The sequence below is a fragment of the Cardiocondyla obscurior genome, linkage group LG07 (genome assembly GCF_019399895.1).
Source record: "Cardiocondyla obscurior isolate alpha-2009 linkage group LG07, Cobs3.1, whole genome shotgun sequence".
Classification (NCBI taxonomy): domain Eukaryota; kingdom Metazoa; phylum Arthropoda; class Insecta; order Hymenoptera; family Formicidae; genus Cardiocondyla; species Cardiocondyla obscurior.
Genome location: NC_091870.1, coordinates 1,001,643 through 1,015,356, shown reverse-complemented (window position 1 = coordinate 1,015,356; position 13,714 = coordinate 1,001,643). Strand labels below are relative to the sequence as shown.

At 41.8% G+C, this 13,714-nt stretch overlaps 1 protein-coding gene across 2 annotated transcripts in view; it reads right to left on the bottom strand.

The window, feature by feature from the left end:
• Positions 1-143: 143 nt before the first annotated feature.
• Positions 144-13,714, bottom strand: part of Irsp53 (Insulin receptor substrate 53 kDa) — a 50,815-nt gene continuing 37,244 nt past the window's right edge. For both annotated transcript variants that reach the window (XM_070659174.1, XM_070659175.1), the window contains 10 exons: positions 9,062-9,123; positions 7,019-7,090; positions 6,721-6,924; positions 6,223-6,414; positions 5,661-5,901; positions 4,906-5,091; positions 4,695-4,797; positions 4,333-4,585; positions 3,837-4,012; positions 144-3,326 (listed from right to left, as the gene is read on the bottom strand). In XM_070659174.1, the coding sequence (XP_070515275.1) occupies positions 1,037-3,326; positions 3,837-4,012; positions 4,333-4,585; positions 4,695-4,797; positions 4,906-5,091; positions 5,661-5,901; positions 6,223-6,414; positions 6,721-6,924; positions 7,019-7,090; positions 9,062-9,123 (3,779 nt within the window). In that variant the 3' untranslated portion in view covers positions 144-1,036. The remainder of the gene's footprint in view (positions 3,327-3,836; positions 4,013-4,332; positions 4,586-4,694; positions 4,798-4,905; positions 5,092-5,660; positions 5,902-6,222; positions 6,415-6,720; positions 6,925-7,018; positions 7,091-9,061; positions 9,124-13,714) is intronic.

The following is a 13,714-nucleotide window of genomic DNA, read 5'->3' as shown; positions in this document are numbered from 1 at the left end:
TATTCGTCATCGACGAATAATCATGGATACAATCACTTTGAGATTTTTAATTAATTCTTTCGAAATTTTATAAAAGATAGCTTCCGCCTTCAAGCACGTGTAAAATCTTTTATTATTATTTAATGATTTACTTTGGAATATGGTTTGTCTTAATTTTTTTTTTTTTTTTTTTTTTTTTTAATAGAATAAGCAGATAATATTTAATCAAAGGGTTTTTCTGAATTCTGGCTATATATGCAGAAATCACGTACATACAACAGCAAATCAATTGAAGCATAATTAAAGCGACTGTTAAGACTAAACAGTTGCAAATGTTTAAAACAATTGCGAATAATATCTAGCGAATAACTTGTACTATGTCAGCGATAACTGAAAAAATTTAATACATGCAGTGGTGAACAATACGAGTCACGATGACGATGTATCATCCGAGAAATGACTCGGTTTCTTTCGATAGGCAAATTGCCTAGAAGTTGTCGCAAAAGTGTATCGAGCGCCTTCTTCGACGATGCTGCAAGCTCCTACAACATCAACAGCCAGCCGTTGAAGACAACACAAATCATTAATAAGAATTTAGCCAATGCAAATATCATTACAGAAGTCAATTCAGGAATTTGCTCATAGATCGAAAAGAGATTTGCGATAAACAATTAACATAATCGAGAGGGCTTAATAAAGTTGAGGTGAAATTAATAACAAAGATGGTAACAAGTACGAACTCAGTGTTCGTGTACATATTATCGGTGCATTTAAACTAAAGAAAAATATAAAAAAAAAATATAAAAAAATAAAAAAACAGCATGCAACGCAATGGGAGCTTTTTTTTTCATCCTCTTCACAGTTTTTCACGCGTATGGCAACGTGAGGCCGAGTGTCTTTTCTTTTTAATTATATCGAATTCTTACGTTTTTATCTTCGTTACATTTGGTCCGATGTTATTTTTTAATCTCTTAAAAAATACATCAATCCTTCATTGTTTTAAACTCGACATATATTCGGGACGTTTACCTGATATTTTTTTAATAATCGTTTTCAATTATTGCTGCTTTTGCTTTTTTTTTTTCTTGGAGACAGACGAGTCCATGCCCCAAAGATCGTACCAGGGTCCGCAGTTGTTTTTATCTCGGTCGGACTCCTTTCTCAACTTGGTTCTCGGTAGTAACGTCTTTTCTGGTATACTCTGATCCTTGACGACGATGCAGCTGTAAGTAGATTCCTCATCGGAAGCTTCAGTCTCGCTAAAATTCAATGTTGCGTCCTCTTCATCGTAATTGCGCCTACCGCGCGTTATTACCTGCCGGTTGCTCCCGTTGTTCTCTTTCATTTCAGCCATGATAATGTTTCGCTTTGCCTCAAGACTACGCCTTCGCTCCTTCTCAATGATTGCTTTTCGCGACACATTTCCAACAAAACACGTGCGCTCTTCTTGCTGCTGTGAATGCGCTCTATATTCCGATCTTTCAGTAATTTTCGAACGTTCCGCCGGTGTCGGCAAGTCTTCGAAGTAATCCGTTTTATCGGACATATGATTTCTCTCGGCCGGCTTAGGCTCCTCATGACGGTGTTCATTCGTGATGGTGCCTTCGCTATTGCCGAGGCTTGAATTTGGGCTACCACCCTCGGAACTTCTTTGCCGTTCTTCGTTCTTCGTCGATCTGCTTTCTTTCCGAATCATCTTCGGAATGTCGACGAGCGAGCGATGCTGCCAAAGTGCCATGCCCTCGAGCACCTCCGAATCGCGGCGGAATTTCCAGAAAGATTTCGTCCGTTTCACGAGCTTCGGACTTTTCGACCCGTCGTAGACTCTTCCGGTTTGCGAGAGATTATTTGTACCAGTTGAGTGCTGCGGCGACATACGTTTCCGTTCAACTTTCAATGTGTTATTATTGGTATCGCCGTTACTTCGCTCAGTAATTCTCGGTACAGCGTTTCGCTTCTGAGCGTGCAGAGCTGCATGGTAACCGTGTCTTTCGATTACCTTTGTTCTCTCCAGCTTTGTTTCAAAGTTCGATTCGTAGCCGCGATCTCTTTCGAGCGAGCCTAAGCCGTATCGGCCGGTTTCTCCGTAAATAGCTTCCTCTTTATCGGAGCACCTACGCTCACGGTAAGGCCCCATCAAAGGCCGTTCCGGTGCCTCTCGCGACGGCGGCCGCGGTCGATCGAATCGTCGGCTGGACAGTCGCTCGATTGTTCTGTTGCGATTTTTTTCAAACGTTCGTTCGTAGCCCATCATTTCCTTCCGCTGATCGAAATACGCGCGCTCTTGCTCGTTTCTCGATCGAGCGTGACCCCGATCATACGACTGCCGTTGAAAACTCTGTTTCTCTTCCCTTGAAATATCAAAGCCTTGTTTCTCCTCCCTCGTACGCTCAAAGTTTTGCTGCTCCTCCCTTGACCGTTCGAAGCTCTGCTTTTCCTCTCTCCTACGCTCCAAGTTCGGCTTGTCCTCGCGGGAGTCTCGTTCGATCGAGTGCTTGTCGTCTCGCAAACGCGCCTTCTCATCGCGACGAGTCTGTTCGAGGTTTCTCTGCCCGGCATCTCGACTGCGTTCGAGGCTTTTGTATTCCGCAGCAGATCTCTCGCGACGATCGTGCGTTTCTCTCTCGAGACTCCTATACTCGGTTGTAGCAGACTTGTCGCGACGTTCGAGAAACTTGGGCGGACTGTGTTCGCGCGCGTACTTCTGAGCGGTCTGCTCAAGCTTTTGCGCTATGTGCTCAACCTTGCGACCCGGCTCTGGTATGGTAATAGTGCTCTCATCGTCAGAGTCCGACGACGAGCTCGTAGACTTGGCGTACTTTTCCGCCTTGAAAGTGCTATCTCCTCCACCCCGTTCCTGGTGAATATCTTGATTATTCGGATAATTGGCGTAATTGGCGTAGTCGTTACGGTACTCTGTGCCGAAATCCTCTTCGTCCTCGAGCTCGTCTTCCTCGGTTTCCGTCTGCGCTCGCTTACCAACACGTCGCTGATCGCCATGGCGAGTAACGCCAGGAATATTCCGTTCCTCTGTCATCTGAGTACGTTGATTCAGGCTGGGCCGCTCGTTCATCGTCGGCCCGGATTTCTTGTTCCTCTTTTTCTTTTGCGAAACGTCACCGTTCTTCATTGTAAAATTGCCGTTCTCCATCTCGAAATATTTCTTCGGTTCCTCGACTGCCTTGTTGGCTTTCGACTCTGCCCAAAGGTCTATCGCGGTGCGATACAGCTGCCAGGACTTCTCATCTCTTGGGATCGTTTTCCAGGAATCGTTCTCCCAATCCTTAGACTGCTTCTCATCTTTTGGGGAAGGACGATCTCCGCCGCTTCGTGGTTTCCGGCGTCGTCTGCGTGCGTGGCGCGATAAGGTCAATAATAAAAAAAAAGAGACAAAAAACGGGAGTGCGGAAAAAAGGAATTTTAAACGGGGAAGACTGTTGGAGATGCAGAGGACCACCACCACGGCGGTTTATTTCCAGCGATAACGATAGCGCATGCGGTATCTATAAGAAGGAGAGACAATTTCGAGAAAAACAGAGTTCGTTAATTTTTTTTTCCGAGTGAAAAGTCCCGAAAATGGAGACGGAGAAAAAAAGGGTGAAAATTCGCAATAATTAATTAAAGAGAGATAACAGATATAGATAGCAAAATAGTAAGGCTACAGTGATACAAAGATTCAAACACGCTGAATATACCAAAGCGGGAATATGCATTCATTTTTCACGTGGATTGCAGTTTACATGGAGTGAACGAAAAAGTTATGGGAAACTAACTAAGTAGAAACTTCATGTTGCACATAAAGCTTTGTCGAAGAGCAGAAATTGCTTTACAGCCTGGGGTGTAGATTTTCGACATACCTCAAGGCCTCGTCGTCGCTATAATCAACGTCAGGTTGCACCGGTGGCTCATTAGAAAAACCGCTATCGTTGCTACTGTGGAGGGACGTAATTGCCGGAGGTGGTACAGGAGGTACAGGCGGCTGCACCCTTCGTCCACTAGCCAGGACCGCGGGCAGCGTGCCCGATGGACGGATCTGAAAGACAGACGAAATCACATTCCTTCCCCTTCACGTTTCATCTACTCCGTAGTCACCGTGTTCAATCAATCTTAAGGCTGTGACGTGTACACGTAAGAGCGTTCTACGGCAAAGTTTACTTGGAGTAGTGCTCTCAGAAGATAATATTGGTAAAAGACGTTGGCCAAAGAAAACTGCCAAATTATTATTAATAATTTTTACGATATATTTTAACCGTTCAAGTGTTTGAAAGCTTTTATATGGCACTAATCGGGACATGATGCAAGCGGCAAGTTTGCGAAAACTTTTATCTTTATATCAATTAATCTCTGTCTCACCGATTTCGATTGACGCGCGGTTGGAGTCGCTAAGACGCTTGCGGTATTCGTTGGTGTGCCGACGTTGCTGCTGCTACTATTATTATTAATATTAGTGCTGTTGTGAGTAGAGCTGTTACTGGCGCTGATAATTCCACCGGGCGATTCATCGATACCGGCCGGTGTGACCGGAGGTCGAGAAGGTGGTGGCTTACACGGAGGTGTAGCTTGTGGCTCCGGAGTTCTACCGTTACTTGCTCCGTGACTCGGTGACCTTAATATTAATAAATGTGCAATGTATATTTGTGGAAATTCGGGAAATTTATTGGCATAATTTTAAAATAATCAGAGCGCGAAATTTCTGGTCGGGAAGATTTACTCACCCTAAAGTATCGTCGATTATAATTTCGGTGTACGCCAAGGGAAACCATCCCGAGCTTTGAGTGCGTAGGTTTTCACCGAATTGCCATCCCTTTTGACGGTCTCCTGACAAAAAGAAACGGGAAATATGCATTTTCTCAACAAGAAAAATCTTTTTAACTGTAAACGACGAAAAAAAAAAAAATAAGTAACGAATTTATTTTATAATATTACCCATCAGCGCGATAAGATCACCCTCTAAAAAGCTCAACTGATTTTCTCCTGAGCTAAGATAGGCGAAAAGAGCCCTAGCAAGAGATGCGTCTCCCCAGCTTCCAGTACCGACTCCGGTACCACTTGCGCTGTTACGAGATGTCGGAGGCGCCATAGATCGAGGTCGGGGTGGAGTCTCTGGCACCTCTGAAAATTAAAAGTGCTATAAATGACTGAATTTACGACTGACGAAGAAAAGAAAAAGCTGTGAGTGAATGCATTACTTTTGAGATAAACGAAAACAGTTAGACCATCGTACAGTAAAACAATATATGCATCATCTCCGAGAGAACATAATTTTCCTTTTTTTTTTTTTAATTAAACTAGATAAAAGTTATTTAAAGTAATTTAAAATTAATTTAGCGAGAGATTTATATTTAATAATATCATATTCTGCTAATTACGTTAATTAAACTAATTATGTAAAAGAATATTTGTATTATAACTAATAACATGCAATATGTAACCGTTTAATTGTTTCATGTGCAATTACTATAATTATTTAGCAAGGTATACGCGGTTTAGTTTCGTCTGGTTGAAAATTAGTTTAGTTCTCCGTAGTTGCAAATCTAGTTTACCCGAGGATTTTGTTAATTTTATTCTGCGACGGTTGTAAGGACAGCTGATTTGACGGAGAGCGACAAATTTTCCGGTCGGCCGCGCGGCGTAGCGCGAAAAATCGATATCATTGTCGCAGAAAAAAGGAAGAAGCATACCGGGACCGAGGGATAATGTCGAGGCGTGCAGGTTGACCTCCGATCTCGCTCTAGAAAGAGCAACAGGGAGATGATGTGACGGACCGAGGTGACCGGCGGATGACGGTGTATTTCCAGGCAACGGGCCCAATCGCAATTCCAGGCAGGAGCTGTCCATGCTTCGTGTTTTCCGCAATTGCGAGCTCATCGTTGTCAGTTCGGAACCGCCGTTCTCCTCGTCCTCCGGCCAGAATGAGGTTTGCTATGAAAACGTAAATTACTGTACAACTGCATTACTGTTACACACTTGGGCAATATGCCCCGATAATATTTTTCACTGTGTCTGCATAAATAATTGTTCATTATAATTCGTTAACTTTAAAACAACACATTGTGAATATGCAATATTTTCATCACGTTTGTTTTCTCGATTAATTATTCTTCATTCAGAATTCAAAGTCTTTCGTTTCATCGGCTGGAAAAGATTTTTATCGTAATTTATTTAAAAGTTATGATTTTGCAAAATACTAAAATGCAGAAAAGGAAGAATATGAGAAATTGCGAATCGGTCGCGTGAGTTTACCCTGAGTCTGGAGACGAACATGTCTTCTACTGACTGGGGTAAATATTCCCTGGTAGCGGCAACCTCACGCCATTTATCAACCGAAGGATGAAGTGCGGCCAGTGCAACCTCATGAAAACTTGCATAGTGCTTCGCCAAGGAGCACTGTCGCTCCAGCACGAAACCGTAACGTCGTCTCTCCTGAGTCATCGCCTGTGAAAAGAACGTACAAAAGGTCTCAGAGTATTAATGAACTCGCTTCGTTAATGAATCTCATCGCGCGATCCATCATCTCTATTCTTAGCGTATTTAACTTTTCTATTCATCCGCCACAAAAACAAATTTTGTATATTTCATATTCATTTACAACATATACCGCGTATTTAAAAATGCGTTTCCAAAAGAGGACCAACACTGAGCTGCTTTCTTTTTTACGAAGAAATACGTTCCTCGGTCAAAACTGTATTTCCTAAAAAGAAAGCAGCATTTATTGATTATTCGTTAGATTTTGTCACTCACATTTTTTAGGCTCTGCTCGCAGAAAGCGTCGAGTTTGGTCTTTTCCTCCTCCAGGATTTGCATGTTTTTTAACTCCTTGTCCGTGGCCAAGCCACTTTTATTGGCTGCTCGGGATTTTTTTCTTTGCTTCTTCATGGTCGCGGCTGCCTTGCTATAGGTTTCGGATCTTGTCTTGTGCTGCTGAAGGAACTTCTTCTGTTCGCTCTGAAAGTCCATTCCCAGCGTTGCATTATTTAACGTTAGGACTCGAGAACGACTAATGCTCCTTACGGGAACCATTTTCGGGTGGTTTACTTACCTGGACGACTTTCGTGTCCTTCTCGAGGTTGGTCTCCAGAGGCACCAGCAGATCTACGTAGAATGCTTTTAACTGCAACATAAGGAACGATATATATATATTAAAGTTGGTTTCGTACTTATCGCTGCCGGGAACTTTGATCCATCGGTATTAACCCTTTTGAATTCGCTACCCCGCCGTCTCCCTTCCAGCATTTTCTTCGAAAGCTATTCCGCGCACTTCTCGCCGTACTTCTTTATCGCTCTTCCACCATCTCCGCTCTCCGCAAGCTCGCGTTTCACGAACAAGTTGTTTGTTTTACTGTTCGAGCACCCTTCGCCTCGCTTTTTGTGCGTCGCTCAAAGGCAAGCGGATTGCAGCCGTCCGTTGCTATGGTAGTTGGTAGCGCGCGCTAACGGAGAGACGGGGAGAGTATTCCATCTTTTTTATTCGCTTTTTTATTCATCCACCCCCTCCGCCCTCCCCTCCCACCTGTCCCTTGTTGTGTTGAACACGCGAATCTCTGCACACCATGAATTTAATCCGCGAGCTTTTAGGGAACGCCGACGATTTTTATTGGGAAATTCTGCGCTCTTTAGATTTGATTGTGAGCGACCGCTGCCATGTCGAGTCCGCGTTCGCCCGAGCAAACGAGCGTCTTTTGCCGCGAATTCCGATTCACGTTTCCTCACCCCGTTTAGAATTACAGCGCTTTTTGAACACGCGAGCGCACCTTTTTTGCTTGCGTTGCCTCCCAATCGCGTTACTAGACGGATTGAATTTTCACCTAAAGCGGAGAATGTAAAAAAAGAAAGAAAGAAAGAAAAAAAAAAGATTGCGTTCACGTTTATGCAGCTGCACAAAGAAGCATCAAATGTATTTGTACGTTTTATAATTTTATAATAACGTACGGTTTTTATTTTCACGTGCACCTTTATTTCTTTCTTTTTTTTTTTTTTTTTACAATATATAAAGATAAACCGCAGGCCGGATTAATTTCTAACATTCGAAAGAACACGGAGCTCATTTCATAAATCTTTAAAATTATAAACATATGAAAGAAAAAGTGTCCGTTTAATTTGCCAAGAGAATCTGTATTTTATTGTAATAAAATTTTAACGTTACGTGTTTTATGCAAACTTTTTTAATATAAAAATTAAAAGTTTCTGTAACGTTCCCTTGCTTCTAACGTTCCACGTGGTGCTCGTAGTTTTTACATTAATATACCCACAGAGACCCACAAACTTGATGAGATTTTCCTATGTTTTACTGGAAAAGGCTACGATAAATTTGATGTAACTTAATTACTGCGACAGGGAGAGAATGTCCTTAATTTACTTGCGGATTAGATTTGATTAGATTTAACGAAGGACAATTTCGCAGAAAGAATTTTGGCTGGAGCAAAATTGTAAAATACAACGTGAAAATGGGGAGGGAGGAAGAAAAAAAAAGCAGACAGTCGCAAAATCATTATAATCACATGTCGTTATGGTCGCAATGAGATTTCGTATTCAAACGAAACGCCCGCGGGATATAATGTCGGCCTCGAGCCAAGTAGGGACGAGTCGCAGGATCAAAGAGGCTCCTATGGACTTCCGTGTGTCGCAGAGCCATTCCACAGAGTGTCACAGGATCAGCGATAAGGCAGAGAGGGATGTAAAGGAACGCTTTCTCAAATTTTCAAACAAGTACATCGGGAACAGTAATTATTTGTGAATCTGCTATCGTTCGAGATCATCAACGTTTTTAGCTAATTTTTTTTTTTACGCAAATGTAAATTTTTATTTCGTACGCAGTAGCTCGGCATAAAATAATGGCGAAAAGGACGTCTTTAGAAGTCTTGGCAGGCACAACCGTTTGACGTGATCCCCGGAAATGGACAGTGAAGGGAGAAAATGGGGAAGACTGGCAAGATGTCTGCTTTTTTTTTTTTTTTTTAGCTACTTTATGGAATTTCACGGAATGTTATTCAAATTTAACGTAACGAAATGTAAAAGAATTTGAGAAATATAATAAATTAGCAAAGAAAAATATTATATGTATAATTTTTGAGATTCTACTTACGATGTTCATTTCCTGTTCCTGAATTTCCTTGTACACCTCGACGATTCTCATCAGGGCGAAACCTGTAACACAAAAAACGAAGGTGGATCAGAGCACCGTTCTGCCGAGACTCCTCTCGCGGGGGATCGAACGACCAGAACTTTAGTCTTGAATTATTCAGATGCGGTTGGTGTTGCCGATACTTTAATCCAGCGTAGGGTCGCCGCGAGGAACGAAAGTGGAGAATGAGGGTAAATGCGGAAGGGAAAGGGATGCCTGGCACGATAGCTTAAAGTAGCGCGTCGCAATGTCCGCTCTGGAGTGACTTTTCTGCCGAAAGCTCGCGAAAGCTCGCCACTGGAAAACAAATGCTCACGCGTCGAGCTCGATCGAGAAAGTTTCCGCGGAAAGCGGAAACTTTTTCCGCGAAAACGTTTCTCGTCGCTATTCTACTTTCCTTCGTTCCGTTCTCTCTTTCCTTTCTCGCACTCTTTTTCCCTCAGACCTCGAGTCTCTTCAAAAAGATTTTTCCGTTGTTTTTGAATGAGTCTGCAGATTTTACGTAAAGCGAGAATATTTGGACAAAGATAAAATAAAGGAGCAAAAAAAAAAAGACAAAATTAATAAGCTACCGTATCAAAAGATTCTGTCGCAGATCCGTAAAGCTTCGCTCGCTTAAGCGGCTTCAATTTACAGTAATTAAAAAAAAAAAATCGCGCAACGCAAACTATTCATCGTGCCTCCTCTCAACAATTTCAAATATTTTTTTCCCGACGAAAAGTTTAGGTTTCCACCTTTCGAGCAGTCACTTTGCAAATGGAAAATTGATACGCCGGTAAATAAAGTGATACCGCGCAAGATAGCGTGTGCGATCTTTTTCGCACGTGCTACGCGAAACGTATAAAACACACGTCGATGTTAAATATATATATATATATACATATGTATATATATTTTTTTACATCGCTCCTGGTTGGTGAATAATAAAAGAGACCAAGTACTTTCTCTGCGAGCCGTGGATTTTCCGTTCCGCTGCGGAAGAAGCCCTTCGCGAGAAGATATCGGCCGCGGCAGCGGGTGCGGATTCTCGGTCACGTGCGACAAATATCGCCGTCACGTACGTGACGGCGAATACCGGCGAGCGTGCTATCTCGTATATTTTACCTCCACCATACGAGGCGATATATATCCACGCGTACCTGTGCCATTTTTACTCCCTCGCGTGCGCCGCGAGTTTTGCATTTTATCGCCCGGCAACTTGATATCTCGAATACACCTTCGGCGGATGTATTAGTCATTCCGCGGTGTTATAAGCCATTTTTTTCCTTCTATCATCTCGACATGTGTAAACGGTCAGTAAACGCAATGAACGCGCATCGAAGCTCACGAGCTAATTACTTGCTGGAAATTCCTTCAGTCTTGTAATCCGGCGGAGGATCAAGATATGTTTTACATTCTACGTTAACTTATTAATTTTCAGGACAATCTGTATGTATTATAATATTCTGCTTTTTATTTTGGTTTTAATTTCGTACGTATCTAGAAAAAAAAAAAATATATATATATATTTTTTTTTTTAATTACTACTTGAGTATGGCTGGCAAACTCGAGTAATTTTACAAAGTAAAATACGTTCTCCTATTCACCCAGTCTCCAGCAAACTGCGGGATCACGTGCAACTGCAACGACAACTATTACCCGGTCCTTAAATGAAAGGCTAAGGATACCAGACAACGTAGACAAAGGGTGCGCCCGTCGTGCCTCAACCATACAATATCGTAATCCTCCGTCCACACGGGAAACTCCAGAGAAGAAGCTCGTTTATACGCGCGCTATGTATATACGGAGCAACTCGGAAAAATATTGGCGTACAAGAGCGCTTCTACTACACCGGAACGCGCGGCGTACAAACATAAAATCCTCGAAAGTCTTTTTCTCTTTTTTTTTTTTTTTAAGGGAGGATTTAAGCGCTACAAATTCGGCAAAACTCATTCGGTATAAATCATCAAAGACTCACGGACTTTACATACGCGGGTCTCTGAATGGGAGCGTCTCACCCTGAGGGAAAAATATAGTTGCTTCTGGACTCAGACATTATTTCATAATATTTCTAACGATAGTCGCGATAAACTAAATTATACAATTTATATAATTACGGTTTTTCTTTCAGGGTAAGCAAGATATTCTCGCGGAAGCTGTTCAAAGCTTTTCCGCATGACTTCCTCCATCGACCGTCCTCTCTACCCCTGGTCGGGATTTTCTGCGGTAGTCATGGATCCGATGTCCCTGCTTACGGTAAGCGTTAAACCCCCGTGCGACGAGCATTAGCTCTATCCCAATGAAGCCGCATGCTTACGGGGGACCTAAAGCCCTGCAAGCGTCCTGCGTCCCATTATGTCCCCGTTACGCGACTTCCCTCCCGCTGAGACACGTGGATAAACTAAAAGAGTACTTAGGGATACCGAACCATCAATTACCGAAAAATAAAAAAAAAATAAAAAATAAAGCTCGTGCGAGATTTATAAAAATTAATCATTTATCGTCTTTTTTCCAAGTTTCGTTTATCAGTTCAAGTTAAAAAATGAAAATATATATACATAGAAAGATTTATGTAATAGTTATCTATTTATTGAGGGTGTACGTTCGTATCGCTACCACTGACGGGCATCCAATATCGCGGCAAAGTAAGGGGACTCTGCTGGAGCAAGGAACCGGTAATCCAGAGGGATAGCAAGATAATATATATATATATAACAGATGAAGTGAGCTAAGAACACCCAAGCGAGTCTCTCGTCGTCGTGTAACGCGATCGCATTAAGTAAACTATTTACAACCGTTCGACGCGAAACTACCTGAGACGTGTCGGAGGCCCTCCTTTCGCCACCCTTCAATCCTGATGTTAATGCATCTAGCCGCTCTACTTATGATAGGACGAGAGACAGGGCGACAAAGTGGCGCGCATCTCGTCGAGGTTTCTCTCTTGTTACACAATGGGAAACCTCGCGTTACAAGTGTAAACGGGAACCAGCCTGAAATACTGCGAAGCCGTCAAGTTTCTCTCATCTTCGCCCTAGCGAAGAACGAAAATATACGCGATGTGCAAAAACCCGTTAAAGATGCCTTAAGATGTCGTTCGTTCAGTAAACGGCTACTTCTGAATATTCACAGGGCATAGAAGAGAAATTCTGCAGGAACGCGAAATCGCGTTAGAATCCGCTTCAAGGTATTACAATGCCTCGTTATATTCTATCAAAATTAAATTCAGTTCGGTTCAATTGTTAGCCACTTTAGCTACGTTTGTATAGTTACCGTCACTATTGATCGTATAATTATAACAATTGATGCCAATCACCGTGAAATATTTCTATGAATCCGAAAATAATTTCGAAACTTTCGAACGCTGAAGGTATCAACGGCGGCAGGAATGTGCAGAATGAATATTCGAATTTATTTGAAAGAGAAAATGCGAAATAATTGCTGCTGCGTCTATTTAAAATAACGCGTATTCTCGAATGCACGAAAAAGTAATAAGAGCTTTTAAGTCGCTGGATTCGTTGATTCACAAATCGTTAAAAAAGTCTCAATTCTCGAAATCGAATTTCCAGAGCAGAGTTATTACATCCCCTTTATTAATCCATCTATTCTAGCAAAATTTCTCATTACCCCGTCGGTGTGTTTAGCATCATTTAAATAAAACGCCAGAGCCTCGCAAAAGAGGCGAAACGCGCAAGGGATAGTCAGTAATGTGCGAATCGTCAGGAGATATATTTCGACCATAGAGTCAAACGGAATGTACGATCTCCCGCCAGCAAGGGTTCGTCCAGAGTTGCGGATGCTAATATTGAATCAACGGCAAGTAAACACGGGTTGTTTTTGATATCGTTGGCTTTCACTGAAAATCCGACCGGACGTTTTTTTCATGACTGATTCGCAAAAGGCAGATATGTAAATTCAACTTGCTCGAAAATATCGCGCTCGATCCTGTTACAAAGTAACTATAGTATGGTCTTGAAATAAATTCGTAAAAAAAAAAATTAAAAATAATAAATAAGTAAATAAAAAAAAAAAAGAGTACTTGAATATCTATAAAACTATCTAATTTCGTGTTATACGTTTTTATTATTGTTAACTCGCAATTATCTAATAAAGCCTCTTAACGCAGAATAATTCGCGGTAATGTAATCCGACCACATGATGACGAAATACCACGTTAATTAGTTCGAGACGGCCGAGCCAGCTGAAAATTGTTTGTCTTGGCCCTTCTCGTTGGGCTAGGTCGAAATGTTGTCTCAGTCTAACTCTAATCTCTTCCTACTCGTGCTTCGAAATGCATTCTGCTTCTCTCTCTCTCATTAAACTCTTAGATTAGTTGATGGAGAAGATGCAAGCACTTCCGCTAAACCGAGACTGCTTTAATTTGTCTTAATTTTTTTTACGAACGCTGATATCCACAATTATGGTTAAAAAATAAATAATACTGTTGAATAAAAAATTACTTTGCGTACAATAATAAGAAGAATAATTTTCAATGGTCTGATCGATAATTAGAAATTTTCAAAGTAAAGCTCTGGAATGATGAATAACGAAAGCAACAGAGATATTAATCAAGTTCGATTGAAAAATTCCTTGTATATTTGTCGTTTCACGGTGTTTCTCTCCTAAAAGAACTCGCTA